Below are 15636 nucleotides of genomic sequence, written 5' to 3' on the forward strand. Positions count from 1 at the left end.
TATATATAACACATGAAAAACACGTTATTGACTGCACTGGGCCTTTAACACACGTTGGTTTTTATACATTTGCCTAGGAAAAAACAACCACACGATTCAATACATTATTTACAATTACCAATAGAAATGCTTGAATTACAATGTTACATTTAATTTCGGAGAGTTTATTTTATATTATCATTAGCCCTCTAATTTTGCCACGAATAAATTGCATTGAAGTGGCTACATTAATGCAAATGTACATTTTGTTGGTCAATCTGAGTGACTCCACTTTATTGTCACCAAGGGACCATGAGAGTAACTTTCAACTGTTCTACAGGTATGCAGGTGATCTAGTATAACATATTGTGCTGTTGCAATATAATTAGGTAAACTGGTTGGGATTCAAATATTTATTATCATTATTCACTACAAAGAATGCAAAAGTCTGTCCTTGTGCTCCCAACTACGATATTGGTTCACTCCCCCTAGCGGAAGTGCCCGCAGCTTCAACATTATATCGTTGGTTTGTTCAGATTGAAAGTTGTCCACCTGGAAGCAGTTGGGAGTACATTGTAGACAGTTTTTCTCACATTTATTCTGGAGAGATGAGGCGAAAAGAAAAACGACTACTGCAGTTCGCAGGGTTACTTATAGCCGCTCTTATTTTCCTTCCGAACGTTGGTCTGTGGTCATTATACCGAGACCGAGTTTTTGAGAACTCGCCAGAAATAGTGGAGGGACCGGGTGGCATCCCTCAAATACAGGTAAGGTTGGCTCGTGCACCGTTTGCCTGGCTTGCGCTGCAACTGAAAAACATATTGGTATCACCTCGGTGTTGCTGACTGCCCGATCACGTTGTTAATAGACCTAGCTAGCACGCATGTAAAATATCTGCAATTGTGTAGCTAGCTTAACATTTCGCTAGCTCGACCATGTGGGGCTTTGACAGCAGTTATTCCGTTGTCAATTTGCTGTTTAGCAAGTTTCTACATCACCTTTTCATGCATTATTGCGTGGCTCACTGCTTGTCATCTCCTTTGCAATGACATTAGTTTGTTAGCTAGTTACGCTACATTCCTTTTTTTTTTTTTTTTTTTTTTGAAATGGGGCATGTTGTCTCTAATGTCGAACTTTCAGAATAATGTGGGGGGATAATGCCAGCTCGATACTGTACGCGGGTGGATGTTGAAAAGGCCACGTAGCAAAGTCTGGAACTATGCGTTGTAACTTGTAACACAGTTAGACTTCAGGATGTGAACGACTAGGTTGTTGACCTAGCGCAAATATGCTGCGGTCTTAAAACGTGTCTTTCTGCTGGGTCAGGTGTTAGAACACGCGCTAGCTAGCCTGTTGGCCATTCTTGCGCTGTTATTCGGGGTTTTGTGGTGTGACACAACAGTTTGTTTTCATCATCCTACTTGCACTTTATTGAACCGGTAGCTATAGTCAGAGCAAAACGAATTAAATGCTACACTGTCCAACTTTTCCCTGTAAATGTACAGCTTTAGGCCTATACTTACACCAGAGTTTCCAGCTTTATACTGTAATTTAGCTTTACAGCAGAGATGCTGTAATATTTACACTACTGTGTTCCTTACTGTAAAACATATTACAGCTCTACTGCTATAAATGTACAGGGATGCTGTAATGTGTTAAAAGTAAGGAACATAGTACTGTTAAATATATTACAACATATTTTGTAAAAGTCAAAGTTGTATTAATGATGTAAAATAAATGTATGGTATTTTACTGTGCATTCTACAGTGTTTTATTGTTGAAATTACAAAAGTCTTAGTGTATGTTGGAAAAACAAAATATTGCAACTTCCTATTTGGAAGTGATACTGTTTTGATTTGGATACTGTCATCGACGATGGGACCAGACTGTACAATGCCACTTGGATAGTTTTTACAGTCAATATTATGTGGGGAGTGTTAAAGTCCAAATGCAGTCAATAACGTGGATTTCCTGTTTTATATATATTTCTACACTGAGGTAATGCTGTGAAAATGCTGATATGATCATGCCCATTTAGTGTAAGAGCTGTTTGAAAAGACCTTCTGAAATTATAGCCTGTTTTGGTGGGATGGAGTTTTGGCCCACCTGAATTAGTTAATAGACCAATAAGAAAGATGAGTTCCAAACCTGTCTGCTGATTTAACAGCTAGTTTTCAGTTTCCCACTCAGACCACTCCTAGCTAAATTCTTGCTTGAGAAATTGCTCTTTGCTAAGAAGCTATTTTTGTTTATTTTGACCATTTTAATTTAAAAACAATCACACAGAAATTATTTGATAATGAGATAAAAAAACCGAGTTTGGCCTTTAACATTACAGAAAAAATAATAATATTCAAAGGCAATTAAACTAGAGGTCGACCGATTAATCGGAATGCCCGATTAATTAGGGACGATTTCAAGTTTTCATAACAATCGGTAATCGGCATTTTTGGACACTGATTATGGCCGAATACATTGCATTCCACGAGGAAACTGCGTGGCAGGCTTGACCACCTGTTACGCGAGTGCAGCAAGGAGCCAAGGTAAGTTGCTAGCTAACATTAAACGTATCTTATAAAAAACAATCAATCTTCACATAATCACTAGTTAACTACACATAGTTAATGAAATTACTAGGTTAACTAGCTTGTCCTGCGTTGCATATAATCAATGCGGTGCCTGTTAATTTGTCATCGAATCACAGCCTACTTCGCCAAACAGGTGGTGATTTAACAAAAGTGCATTTGTGAAAAAAGCACAATCGTTGCACGAATGTACCTAACCATAAACATCAAGGCCTTTCTTAAAATCAATACACAGAAATATATATTTTTGAACCTGCATATTTAGTTCAAAGCAATTCATGTTAGCAGGCAATATTAACTAGGGAAATTGTCACTTCTCAGGGTATATGCAACAGTTTGGGCCGCCTGGCTCGCTGTGAACTAATTTGCCAGAATGTTACATAATTATGACAACATTGAAGGTTGTGCAATGTAATAGCAATATCTAGACTTAGGTTTGCCACCCGTTTTGATAAAATACGGAACGGTTCCGTATTTCACTGAAATAATAAATGATTTTGAAATTATAGTTTCCGGATTTGACCATATTAATGACCTAAGGCTCGTATTTCTGTGTTTATTATATTATAATTAAGTCTATGATTTGCTAGAGCAGTCTGACTGAGTGGTGGGAGGCAGCAGCAGGCTTGTAAGCATTCATTCAAACTTTACTGCGTTTGCCAGCAGCTCTTAGCAATGCTTGATCACAGCGCTGTTTATGACTTCAACCCTATCAACTCCTGAGATTAGGCTGGCAATACTAAAGTGCCTATTAGAACATCCAATTGTCAAAGGTATATGAAATACAAATGGTACAGAGAGAAATAGTCGACGTGTCAATTCCTATAACTGCAACCTAATATTTATTTACTGGTAATATTGAAGAACTGGGAATATTGAACCACCAGCTTTCATATGTTCTGAGCAAGGAACTTAAACTTTAGCTTTTTTACATTGCACATATTGCACTTTTACTTTCTTCTCCAACACTGTTTTTGCATTATTTAAACCAAATTTAGCATGTTTCATTATTTATTTGAGACTAAATAGATTTGATTTATTATATTACGTTAAAATAAGTGTTCATTGTTCATTCAGTATTGTTGTAATTGTCGTCATTTCATATATATATAAAAAATAATCGGCAGATTAATCAGTGTCAGCTTTTTTTGGTCCTCCAATAATTGGTAAAGGCGTTGAGAAATCATAATCGGTCAACCTCTAATTACAACATTTACAGTATCATTTTGACCGGTGACTGAAGGGCAGTTCCACACACACAGAATTACACTGAAACTCAGATTTTTCACTTTAAAATGAATGCCAAACAAATCCATTTAATTTCACATTTTAATAAAAGCATAACTCAACGCACAAGGGCTACTTTTAACAATTTACACATTTTAACAATTTACACAAGCCTCAGTGTAATTCTGTTACTGTGGAATTGTTGGAAGAAACCCACCACATATTCCAAAACGTACCTTTTTATGATCAGAGATGCTGTTTCCCTAATTCACACCATTCAATATGTGTTTCTCAATGATCTCCTACTACTGGCAGGGATTAGCAAATGGACAGTTTAAAGTGAAACTGATAGCATGTTAACTACTTTGCAGATATGAACCAAACAATCATATCATTCAAAAATATAATCTCAATTTTATGTTTCTAAACCAACTTCCTAAGAAGTTTTAAAATAGGTTCAATTTGACTCAATGTCATGACGTAGAGTAAGTAATTGTTGGCAGAATAGATGGATGCAGTTCAATGCATGATTAATATAATTCACCAATACATTTCTTTGTAGCTAGCAAGAAATGTGCATCATTTTAATAGCTAGCTATGCTGAACTTGAACGACTGTTATCCACAGTTAGCATATCTCTTACATGCTGACCAGACCGGACACGTCGCGTGCGCGAATGTCGCAAAATAAATGTAGAAATCCATGTTATTCAATTATTGCACCCACACTGCTCGCGCGTGCCAACGAGCGTCTGCGATGCCAAGGGCTAAAATAGAACTCCTTTCTATTTCTGACGCAGATCGCGCTGAAAGTCCTGCCTCTCCCATCTCCTCATTGGTTTATAGAAGCGGGTACCTACGTACCATCTCCTCATTGGTTATACCCACTTGGGTGATTAAAAGATGATATGTTTTGCCGGTTATCGTGGTAAAAGTTTAGATGCCAATCACCATATAAATTCAAAGATGAAAAAGCCTAGAAGGAGGAGAGATGACTAGAAACGATTCGGTTGGACGTTTTATGTGTGGATTAATTGTGGATGTAGAAGACCTTGTGCATTTCAGGTAAAACAACAACTCAATGTTTATATCCCAGGAAAATTAGCTAGCAACAGCAAGTTAGCTAAATAGGACAAATTAGCTAGCAAGTGCAAGCTAACTAGCTAAATTGCCATACATGTTTAATGCTTTGAATGTCATTGGTTCAGAGTTTGTTTTGATATTTTAACCTGCGTGTCGTGATCGCGTTTGGTGTAGTGGGACAAAATACATTTATGCACGATAGCGCACGATTGTGCATGGGCGCAGCCGGTTTGGGTTCCGTGTTAGTTGTCAATCAAATGTATTTGGTATCAATCAAGTGGGTGGGCAGGCAAGTTCCCATTCACTTGTAAAAATGTGGGTTGGGACGAGCATGCATTAGCAGGCAAGCTGCAGAAGGGAGACTAGTCTTTCCCCCTTTGTTTGTCTGCATTTTCTTTGCGGCCAACTGCATGCTGAAAAAGTTTGAGTGTTTATCTACTGTTCCCCTCGTTAGATTTGTTTCTCATCTCGCTCTGGCTAACATTAGTTGTTGATCTTGTTGTTTATTTGCATAGCCAACTGAAGGAGGAAGAGCCTACCTGTCCGTGGTTGTTTGATCAATAGGACTGTAATATTAGCAGAAATCCATTCGGGTGTATTTTGTGGCTTTTGGCAAATGTTTTCTAATATAATATATCCAATATTTTCATTGCCAAAAAAAAACAATACCAATATATTTAACATTTTAGCGGCCTTTTAAGCATTCTAGTACAGTTAAATAGACTGCTGCATCCATGTGTGTTAACCAAGGCACTGCATCTCAGTGCAAGAGGCGTCACTACAGTCCCTGGTTCGAATCCAGGCTCTATCACATCCGGCTGTGATAGGGAGTCCCCTAGGGCGGAGCACAATCATCAGCACAACATCGTCCGGGTTTGGCCGGGGTAGGCCGTCATTGTAAATAAGAATTTGTTCTGACTTGCCTAGTTAAATAAAAGTTACATACGCACACATACACACAAAAAAATAATTTTGTTGGCGTTTACGTATGTCCGATTACCAGTAAAACAAAATCAAAACCTATTTATTTCACTTGCTTGCTGTGCTGTTTCATTCTCAACCAGGATTTCAATGGAAAACCATTTGGGTCTTTGCGTGTCAAAAAAGATACTATTTAACACTTTGACGTGTCAAATAGAGGTCGACTGATTATGATTTTTCAACGCTGATACCGATTGGAGGACCATAAAAGCCGATACCGATTAATCGGGCGATTTCTATTTATTTACTTATTTGTAATAATGACAATTACAACAATACTGCATGAACACTTATTTGAACTTAATACACTACTCAAAAAAATAAAGGGAACACTTAAACAACACAATGTAACTCCAAGTCAATCACACTTCTGTGAAATCAAACTGTCCACTTAGGAAGCAACACTGATTGACAATAAATTTCACATGCTGTTGTCTATCCATTTGCACAACAGGTGGAAATTATAGGCAATTAGCAAGACACCTCCAATAAAGGAGTGGTTCTGCAGGTGGTGACCACAGACCACTTCTCAGTTCCTATGCTTCCTGGCTGATGTTATGGTCACTTTTGAATGCTGGCGGTGCTTTCACTCTAGTGGTAGCATGAGACGGAGTCTACAACCCACACAAGTAGCTCAGGTAGTGCAGCTCACCCAGGATGGAACATCAATGCGAGCTGTGGCAAGAAGGTTTGCTGTGTCTGTCAGCGTAGTGTCCAGAGCATGGAGGCGCTACCAGGAGACAGGCCAGTACATCAGGAGACGTGGAGGAGGCCGTAGGAGGGCAACAACCCAGCAGCAGGACCGCTATCTCCGCCTTTGTGCAAGGAGGAGCAGGAGGAGCACTGCCAGAGCCCTGCAAAATGACCTCCAGCAGGCCACAAATGTGCATGTGTCTGCTCAAACGGTCAGAAACAGACTCCATGAGGTTGGTATGAGGGCCCGACGTCCACAGGTGGGGGTTGTGCTTACAGCCCAACACCGTGCAGGACGTTTGGCATTTGCCAGAGAACACCAAGATTGGCAAATTCGCCACTGGCGCCCTGTGCTCTTCACAGATGAAAGCAGGTTCACACTGAGCACATGACAGACGTGACAGAGTCTGGAGACGCCGTGGAGAACGTTCTGCTGCCTGCAACATCCTCCAGCATGACCGGTTTGGCGGTGGGTCAGTCATGGTGTGGGGTGGCATTTCTTTGGGGGGCCGGACAGCCCTCCATGTGCTCGCCAGGGAGGTCATACAGGCACGTGGAGGCCACACACACTACTGAGCCTCATTTTGACTTGTTTTAAGGACATTACATCAAAGTTGGATTAGCCTGTAGTGTGGTTTTCCACTTTAATTTTGAGTGTGACTCCAAATCCAGACCTCCATGCGTTGATAAATTTGTTTTCCATTGATAATTTTTGTGTGATTTTGTTGTCCGCACATTCAACTATGTAAAGAAAAAAGTATTTAATAAGAATATTTCATTCATTCAGCAGTTTGAGCAGTGTATAATACATCAATAAAATCAATTTAACCTCAAGTAAATAATGAAACATGTTTAAATAATGCAAAAACAAAGTGTTGTAGAAGAAAGTAAAAGTGCAATATGTGCCATGTAAGAAAGCTAACGTTTCAGTTCCTTGCTCAGAACATGAGAACATATGAAAGCTGGTGGTTCCTTTTAACATGAGTTTTCAATATTCCCAGGTAAGAAGTTTTAGGTTGTAGTTATTATAGGACTATTTCCCTCTATACCATTTGTATTTAATTAACCTTTGACTATTGGATGTTCTTATACGCGCTTTAGTATTGCCAGCGTAACAGTATAGCTTCCGTCCCTCTCCTCACTCTTCCCTGGGCTTGAACCAGCAACACAACGACAATTAGCGCGCGCTAACTAGCTAGCCATTTCACTTCGGTTACACGAGCCTCATCTCAGGAGTTGATAGGCTTGAAGTCATAAACAACTCAATGCTTGACGCACAACGAAGAGCTGCTGGCAAAACGCACGAAAGTGCTGTTTGAATGAATGTTTACACGCCTGCTTCTGCCTACTCAGTCAGATACTGGTATGCTCAGTCAGATTATATGCAACGCAAGACACGCTAGATAATATCTAGTAATATCATCAACCATGTGTAGTTAACTAGTGATTATGATTGATTGTTTTTAATAAGATAAGTTTAATGCTAGTTAGCAATTTACCTTGGCTTACTGCATTTGCATAACAGGCAGCCTCCTTGTGGAGTGCAACGAGAAAGAGGCAGGTCATTATTGCATTGGACTAGTTAAGGTTGCAAGATTGGATCCCCCGAGCTGACAAGGTGAAAATCTGTCGTTCTGCCCCTGAACAAGACAGTTAACCCACTGTTCCTAGGCCGTCATTGAAAATAAGAATGTGTTCTTAACTGACTTGCCTAGTTAAATAAAGATTAAATAAAGGTGTTAAAAAATATATATATATTAAAAAAATTGTCGAATCGGCTCCCAAAAATAGATTTCCGATTGTTATGAAAACTTGAAATCGGCCCTAATTAATCGGCCATTCCGATTAATTGGTCGACCTCTAGTGTCAAATAACACTATTGACAAATCAGGACCGGAATATGACTGCACGTCACATAATAATTTAACGCGGCCATACATTTTTTTACGTAGTTATTACATATTGATTACCTATCACTCGTATTTCATATGTCACAACGATTCAACGATACTATGCTATGATGCTGGTAAAGTTGTCTCACACACCTACAGTGCTGGTCATAAAATAAATGGATGCAAAAAATGTTCTTCCCCAAAAACATAGCAAAACAACATCTGTTTCAGTATTTATAGTTCGCTAGCTAACTATATAGCTAGGTGTCATCATCTAAAATAACCTTAGTTCTTATTTGATTAATGGTGGTCGGACCCTTCTATGTGAAGCTAGCCACAATAAGGATTAGCCACAATAGTGGACTTTACTGTTAGTCTTCAAAATGAAAGTATGGCATAATTCTACTATTTGTATTCATTTGCATCACTGTCAATGACATACTTTTTATTTTGAAGACAAACCTTAATTCCATTATTGTGCCTAATCCTTATTGTGGCTAGCTCACAACACAACCCGTTCCGGTCGAGCCTCACTAGCTTGATGATTTAGCTAGCTGCTTATAATGTTAGCTTTGGGCAACAGGGTTAAGTAGCTGGCTAACTATTTATTTTCATGAACTGAAGTTCAATTTCAATAGGCGAACAAGTGGAAACCTAGCTAATACTTACAAGGATTCCTAAATCATTGCTAAGAATAATGAAAGTGACTACAGTTTTTACTGGTCATTGTTTTCAGGCTGGTTGTATTGGTGCTAGCTAGGTGCTAGGCTAGCTAGCTACGCCAGAAGTTGCGGTCAAACAAATGATGCTTTATTACTGACTTGTTATTGTTAACACATTGTTTCTTTACCGGTGTTTGCTGACTTTTTTTGTACAGCTTTGACAGTGCTACTGTATTTTCTTCTGAAACGCAAAGACCCAAACGGCGTTCCCTAGTATGTATGTCTTGAAGGTAATAGCAGTGACTCTATTACTGTGTAACTGCTTGACTTGTTGACTGCTCGATCCACACAGCAGACATTGTAGGCTAGTTTAGGAATGCTGTGTTGCATGTATAGCTCAAAATTTAATGTGATGTCATTACATCATGTACCTTTTGTTATATAGGTATGCACGTCAGCTTTGACATCGGTTTGGCACATCGGACGTTAAACTAGACATCGGCCGATTCCCATATGTTCACCGTTTTATATTGTGCATCTCTATTTTCTAATGGTCTAAGTTGAGCTGTTGTTATTGCCTGTAAACACACGGCCCAGTTCAAAGTGAATGAGACCAGGCCCGTGTGACAAATGGTTTATTTTCATATGGGCCTACTGTAGCTCTGATTGGCTATGGTGTGTGTAGAGTCCAGTCCTGGACAAGATTGACACGTTTTATTTACTGCGGTGTCAATACATTTTAATTGGAAGTCATTTTAAACTCACAACCGCTTTCTGACTATATTGCTATAGAATTTTCACATGCCTTACTCTACGTCATTCCCAAACATTCTATGAAAACTGTATTTTGATTCATTATCCCATGCAGACACTGGCACAGTAAATATGACACCCTACAACCTTTAAAAGTTGATGACAGCCGAGATAAAACATCAACTCAGTATGTTTAGAGACTCGGAATTTCGATTTTGTTGTGAATGTGTTAAGCCGTTGGAAGATTAGAAGATTGATGCAGAGAGAGCGCAGTCACTCGTTAAAGGCGGGGAGGAAAATACCTTGGGAGTAAAAGCAGAGATGGGATAAAAGCGGTGTTTGTTTAGAGGCAGACTTTGTTGTAAAACATTTCCTCCCCTCGTTCTTCAGACAAGGCGAGCGTTGAGCGCTGCTAGCTGTGGCGGAGGCTGAGCGCGTGCTGATGAGAGTCAGGTGCAGATGGCCCCTGGATGCCGTGTAAAGACAGTTAATGTGCATCCATGGGTTATGATGATGAAAAATGTGTTCTCAGTCAACTTGCCTGGTAAAATTAAGGCAGTGAATGTTGTGGTAAGGTTGGTTCTGTATTATTGCAGAGCTACATTTTATGCAGTGTCTGGTGTTGCTCTATCACATTTGTTTCCTGTATAGGGCAATTCTAGAGTAACACTGAGACACTATTTCTCACCATAAAATGTATGCAAAAAAACTAACAAACAGTGATTGCAAAGTTTAACATACCATACAACGATATGCGTAAGGCTACTTTGAACAATTTCCACAGAACATTTCACAAAAACACATTTACTTGAAGAAGAGTGCAGAGGCTAACACTAGAAGTGCAGAGGCAGGCATTTTGACTGCATATGAAGTGAAATATTACAAGCAGCAGCAATTTCTCATGACATCTTTTGCCACTGCAAAGCTCCGCTGTGACCCCACTAGAGCCGAGCAGGTAACGTAGCTAATTAGTTTCAATGGCACTTGTTTTTTATTGAATGACTATATAGTATCAGTAACAAGTTTGGGCACACCTACTCATTCAAGGGTTTTTCTTTATTTTGACTGTTTTATACATCATAGAATAATAGTGAAGACATCAAAACTATGAAATAACACAAATGGAATTATGTAGTAACCAAAAAGTGTTAAACAAATAAAAATATATTTTATATTTGAGATACTCCAAAGTAGCTACCCTTTGCCTTGATGACAGCTTTGCGCATTCTTGGCATTCTCTCAACCAGCTTCACCTGGAATGTTTTTCCAACAGTCTTGAAGGAGTTCCCACATATGCTGAGCACTTAATGGTTGCTTTTCCTTCACTCTGTCATCCCAATTGGGTTGAGGTCGGGTGACTGTGGAGGCCAGGTCATCTGATGCAGTACTCCATCACTCTCCTTCTTGGTTAAATAGCCCTTACACAGCCTGGGGAGTGTTGGGTCATTGTCCTGTTGAAAAACAAATGATTATCCCACTAAGCGCAAACCAGATGCAATGGCATATTGCTGCAGAATGCTGTGGTAGCCATGCTGTTTAAGTGTGCCTTGAATTCTAAATAAATCCCAGACAGTGTCACCAGCAAAGCACACTCACACCTTCTCCATGCTTCATAGTGGGAACCACACACGTGGAGATCATCCGTTCACCTACTCTGAGTCTCACAAAGACACAGCGGTTGGAGGCAAAAATCTCAAATTTGGACTCATCAAATCAAACTTTATTTGTCACATGAACTGAATACAACAAGTGTAGACCCTACCGTGACGGGGTGGTCTGTGCATATTTGTATACAGCTGGTGGACGAAATCTAAGGAAGTCTCTATTTTTCTCGTCTGAAGTAGAGTATATTGTGATAAATTGCAGGCCACACTATTTGCCTAGAGAGTTTTCAGCTATACTTTTCGTGGCTGTTTATTTACCACCAAAGACCGATGCTGGCACTAAGACTGCACTCACTCGGCTGTATAAGGAAATTAGCAAACAAGAAACCACTCACCCAAAGGCGGCGCTCCTAGTGGCCGGAGACTTTAATGGAGGGAAACTTAAATCAGTTCTACCTAATTTCTATCAACGTATTAAATGTGCAACCAGAGGGGAAACAATTCTAGATCACCTGTACTCCACACACAGAGACGCGTACAAAGCTCTCCCTAGCCCTCCATTTGGTAAATCCGACCACAACTCTATCATCCTGATTCCTGCTTACAAGTTAAATTAAAGCAGGAAGCACCAGTGACTCGGTCTATAAAAAAGTGGTCAGATGAAGCAGATGCTAAACTACAGGACTGTAAACTGGAACATGTTCCGGGATTCTTCCGATGGCGTTGAGGAGTACACCACATCAATCACTGGCTTTATCAATAAGTGCATCGAGGACGTCGTCCCCACAGTGTACATACCCCAACCAGAAGCCATGGATTACAGGCAACATTCGCACTGAGCTAAAGGGTAGAGCTGCTGCTTTCAAGGTGCGGGACTCTAACCCAGAAGCTTACAAGAAATCATGCTATGCACTGGGAAGAACCATCAAACAGGCAAAGCTTCAATACAGGGCTAAGATTGAATCATACTACACCGGCTCCGACGCTCGTCTTATGTGGCAGGGCTTGCAAACTATCACAGACTACAAAGGGAAGCACAGTCGCAAGCTGCCCAGTGACATGAGCCTACCAGACGAACTAAATCACTTCTATGATCGCTTTGAGGCAAGCAACACTGAGGCATGCATGAGCGCATCAGCTGTTCCGGACGACTGTTTGATCACGCTCTTCGTAGCCGACGTGAGTAAGACCTTTAAACAGGTCAACATACACAAGCCTGCAGGGCCAAACAGATTACCAGGGTGTGTGCTCCGGGCATGTGCCCGGATGTGAGCAACTGGCAGGTATCTTCACTGACATTTTCAACATGTCCCTGACTGAGTCTGTAATACCAACATGTTTCAAGCAGGCCACCATAGTCCCTGTGCCCAAGAACACGAAGGCAAACTGCCTAAATGACTACAGATCCGTAGCACTCACGCCTGTAGCCATGAAGTGCTTTGAAAGGCTGGTAATGGCTCGCATCAACATCATTATCCCAGAAACCCTAGACCCACTCCAATTTGCATACCGCCCAAACAGATCCACAGATGATGCAATCTCTATTGCACTCCACACTACCCTTTCCCACCTGGACAAAAGGAACACTTATGTGAGAAAGCTATTCATTGACTACAGCTCAGTGTTCAACACCATAGTACCCTCAAAGCTAAAAGACTAAAACACCTCCCTCTCCAACTGGATCCTGGACTTCCTGATGGGCTGCCCCCAGGTGGTGAGGGTAGGTAGCAACACATCTGCCACGCTGATCCTCAACACTGGAGCCCCCCCAGGGGTGCGTGCTCAGTCCCCTCCTGTATGCCCTGTTCACCCACAACTGCATGGCCAGGCATGACTCCAACACCATCATTAAGTTTGCAGATAACAAAACAGTGGTAGGCCTGATCACCGACAATGACGAGACAGCTTATAGGGAGGAGGTCAGATCTTGCCGGGTGGTACCAGAATAACAACCTATCCCTCAACGTAACCAAGACTAAGGGGATGATTGTGGACTACAGGAAAAGGAGGACAGAGCACGGCCCCATTCAGTGGAGCAGGTTGAGAGCTTCAAGGTCATTGGTGTCCACATCACCAACAAACTAGAATGGTCCAAACACACCAAGACAGTCGTGAAGAGGGCACGACAAAGCTTTATCCCCCTCAGGAAACTATAAAAAGATTTGGCGTGGGTCCTAAGATCCTCAAAAGGTTCTACAGCTGCAACATCGAGAGCATCCCTGCCTGGTAAGGCACTACAGAGGGTAGTACGTACGACCCAGTACATCACTGGGGCTAAGCTGCATGCCATCCAGGACCTCTAGGCCCTAAAAACTCTCAAAGACCCTAGCCACCCCAGTCATAGACTGTTCTCTCTACTACCGCATGGCAAGCGGTACCGGAGTGCCAAGTCTAGGACAAAAAGGCTTCTCAACAGTTTTTACCCCAAGTCTCCTGAACAGGTAATCAAATGGCTACCCGGACTATTTGCATTTTCTGTCCCCCCCCCAACCCCTCTTTTACGCTGCTGCTACTCTCTGTTTATCATATATGCATCGTCACTAACTATACATTCATGTACATACTGCCTCAATTGGCCCGACCAACCAGTGCTCCCGTACATTGGCTAACTGGGCTATTTGAATTGTGTCCCACCACTCACTAACCCCTCTTTTACACTACTGCTACTTTCTGTTCATTATATATGCATAGTCACTTTAACCATATCTACATGTACATACTACCTCAATCAGCCCAAATAACCGATGTCTGTATGTAGCCTCACTACTTTTATAGCCTCGCTACCGTATATAGCCACGCTACTGTTACTTTTCACTGTTTTTATTTCTTTACTTAACTACTGTTCAATTAATACATTTTTTGCACTATTGGTTAGAGCCTGTAAGTAAGCATTTCACTGTACACCTGTTGTGTACTGCGCACATGACAAACTTTGATTTGAAATTAATTGTGTAGAGCTCTGAGACAGGATTGTGTCAAGGCACAAGGAACCTGGCACCATCCCTACGGTGAAGAATGGTGATGGCAGCATCATGCTGTGGGGATGTTTTTTCAGCAGCAGGGACTGGGAGACTAGTCAGGATCGAGGGAAAGGTGAATGGAGCAAAGTACTGAGAGAACCTTGATGAAAACCTAATTCAGAGTACTCAGGACCTCAGACTAGGGTTGCACATTCTGGGGGAATATTCAGAGGTGGGAACATATGGGAATTAATAGGAATATATGCAAATTAATATTAACTCCATTTAAATGTAGATGTTTTTTGCATTGGATATGTTTACTATATCATATGGAGACAAACCTTTTAACTTATCATAAGTAGACATTAATTGCAAATTATTAAATCCTTCCAATAGAAACAAATCTAATACATTTACTTACAAATTTAACTTTAATTAAATGAGTTGATTCTTCACATGGGATGATTTCATTGAACAACAAAAGGGAATATTGAATGATCCATCGCATTTCCCAAAAACGTTTTCAACATCTGTAAAATGGTAGTCTAGAAACTAAAGCTTTGGTTGTCCTCCTCTCAGGCTTCCATGTAATCTCCCTGGACCTCGTCAATGTCCACATCTTGAACATCAGACTCTGAGGCCTCATCTTCACTGTCACTTTCCAACCTTGTTGAGGATGGCTCGTTGGCAGGCTCAAAAAGCTTAAAATTTGCCCAGATGGCCACCAATTTTTCAAACCTTGTAGTGGTCAGCCTGTTGCGTGCTTTGGTGTGTGTGTGTGTGTTCCCAAACAAGGACCAGTTGCTTTCTGAGGCGACTGATGTTGGTGGGATTTGGAGGAGGATTGAGGCAACGGGGAAAGAGCCTCAGATCCACAAAGTCCCTTCCACCAGGTGGCTGATGAGTAATGTTGGCACGACTGCCATATTGCATCTCCATCCCAAAGCCCTTGCTTGGAAGTGTACTTCGCCAGACTGCCAAGAACCTTGCCCTCATCCAGCCGTCATACCGCTCAGGAAGGAGATGCGTTCTGAAGGAGGAAGGAAGGAAGGAGATGCGTTCTCAAAACCGCCATAGAAAAGCCAGACTACGGTTTGCAACTGCAAATGGGAACAAAGATCATACTTTCTGGTGCACTTCACAAAATAGATGGCATCATGAGGTACGAAAGTTATGTGGATATATTGAAACAACATCTCAAGACATCAGTTAAAGTTA

General features: G+C 41.0%; 1 protein-coding gene across 1 annotated transcript in view; it reads left to right on the forward strand.

The window, feature by feature from the left end:
- Positions 1-481: 481 nt before the first annotated feature.
- Positions 482-15636, forward strand: part of LOC110533617 (polypeptide N-acetylgalactosaminyltransferase 10) — a 99433-nt gene continuing 84278 nt past the window's right edge. Inside the window, exon 1 of the mRNA XM_021618016.3 lies at positions 482-746. Coding sequence (XP_021473691.3) covers positions 588-746 — 159 coding nt within the window. The 5' untranslated portion in view covers positions 482-587. The remainder of the gene's footprint in view (positions 747-15636) is intronic.

Source organism: Oncorhynchus mykiss, chromosome 10, assembly GCF_057628025.1.
Source record: "Oncorhynchus mykiss isolate SJ-2025 chromosome 10, ASM5762802v1, whole genome shotgun sequence".
In the NCBI taxonomy this organism is placed as follows: Eukaryota; Metazoa; Chordata; class Actinopteri; order Salmoniformes; family Salmonidae; genus Oncorhynchus; species Oncorhynchus mykiss.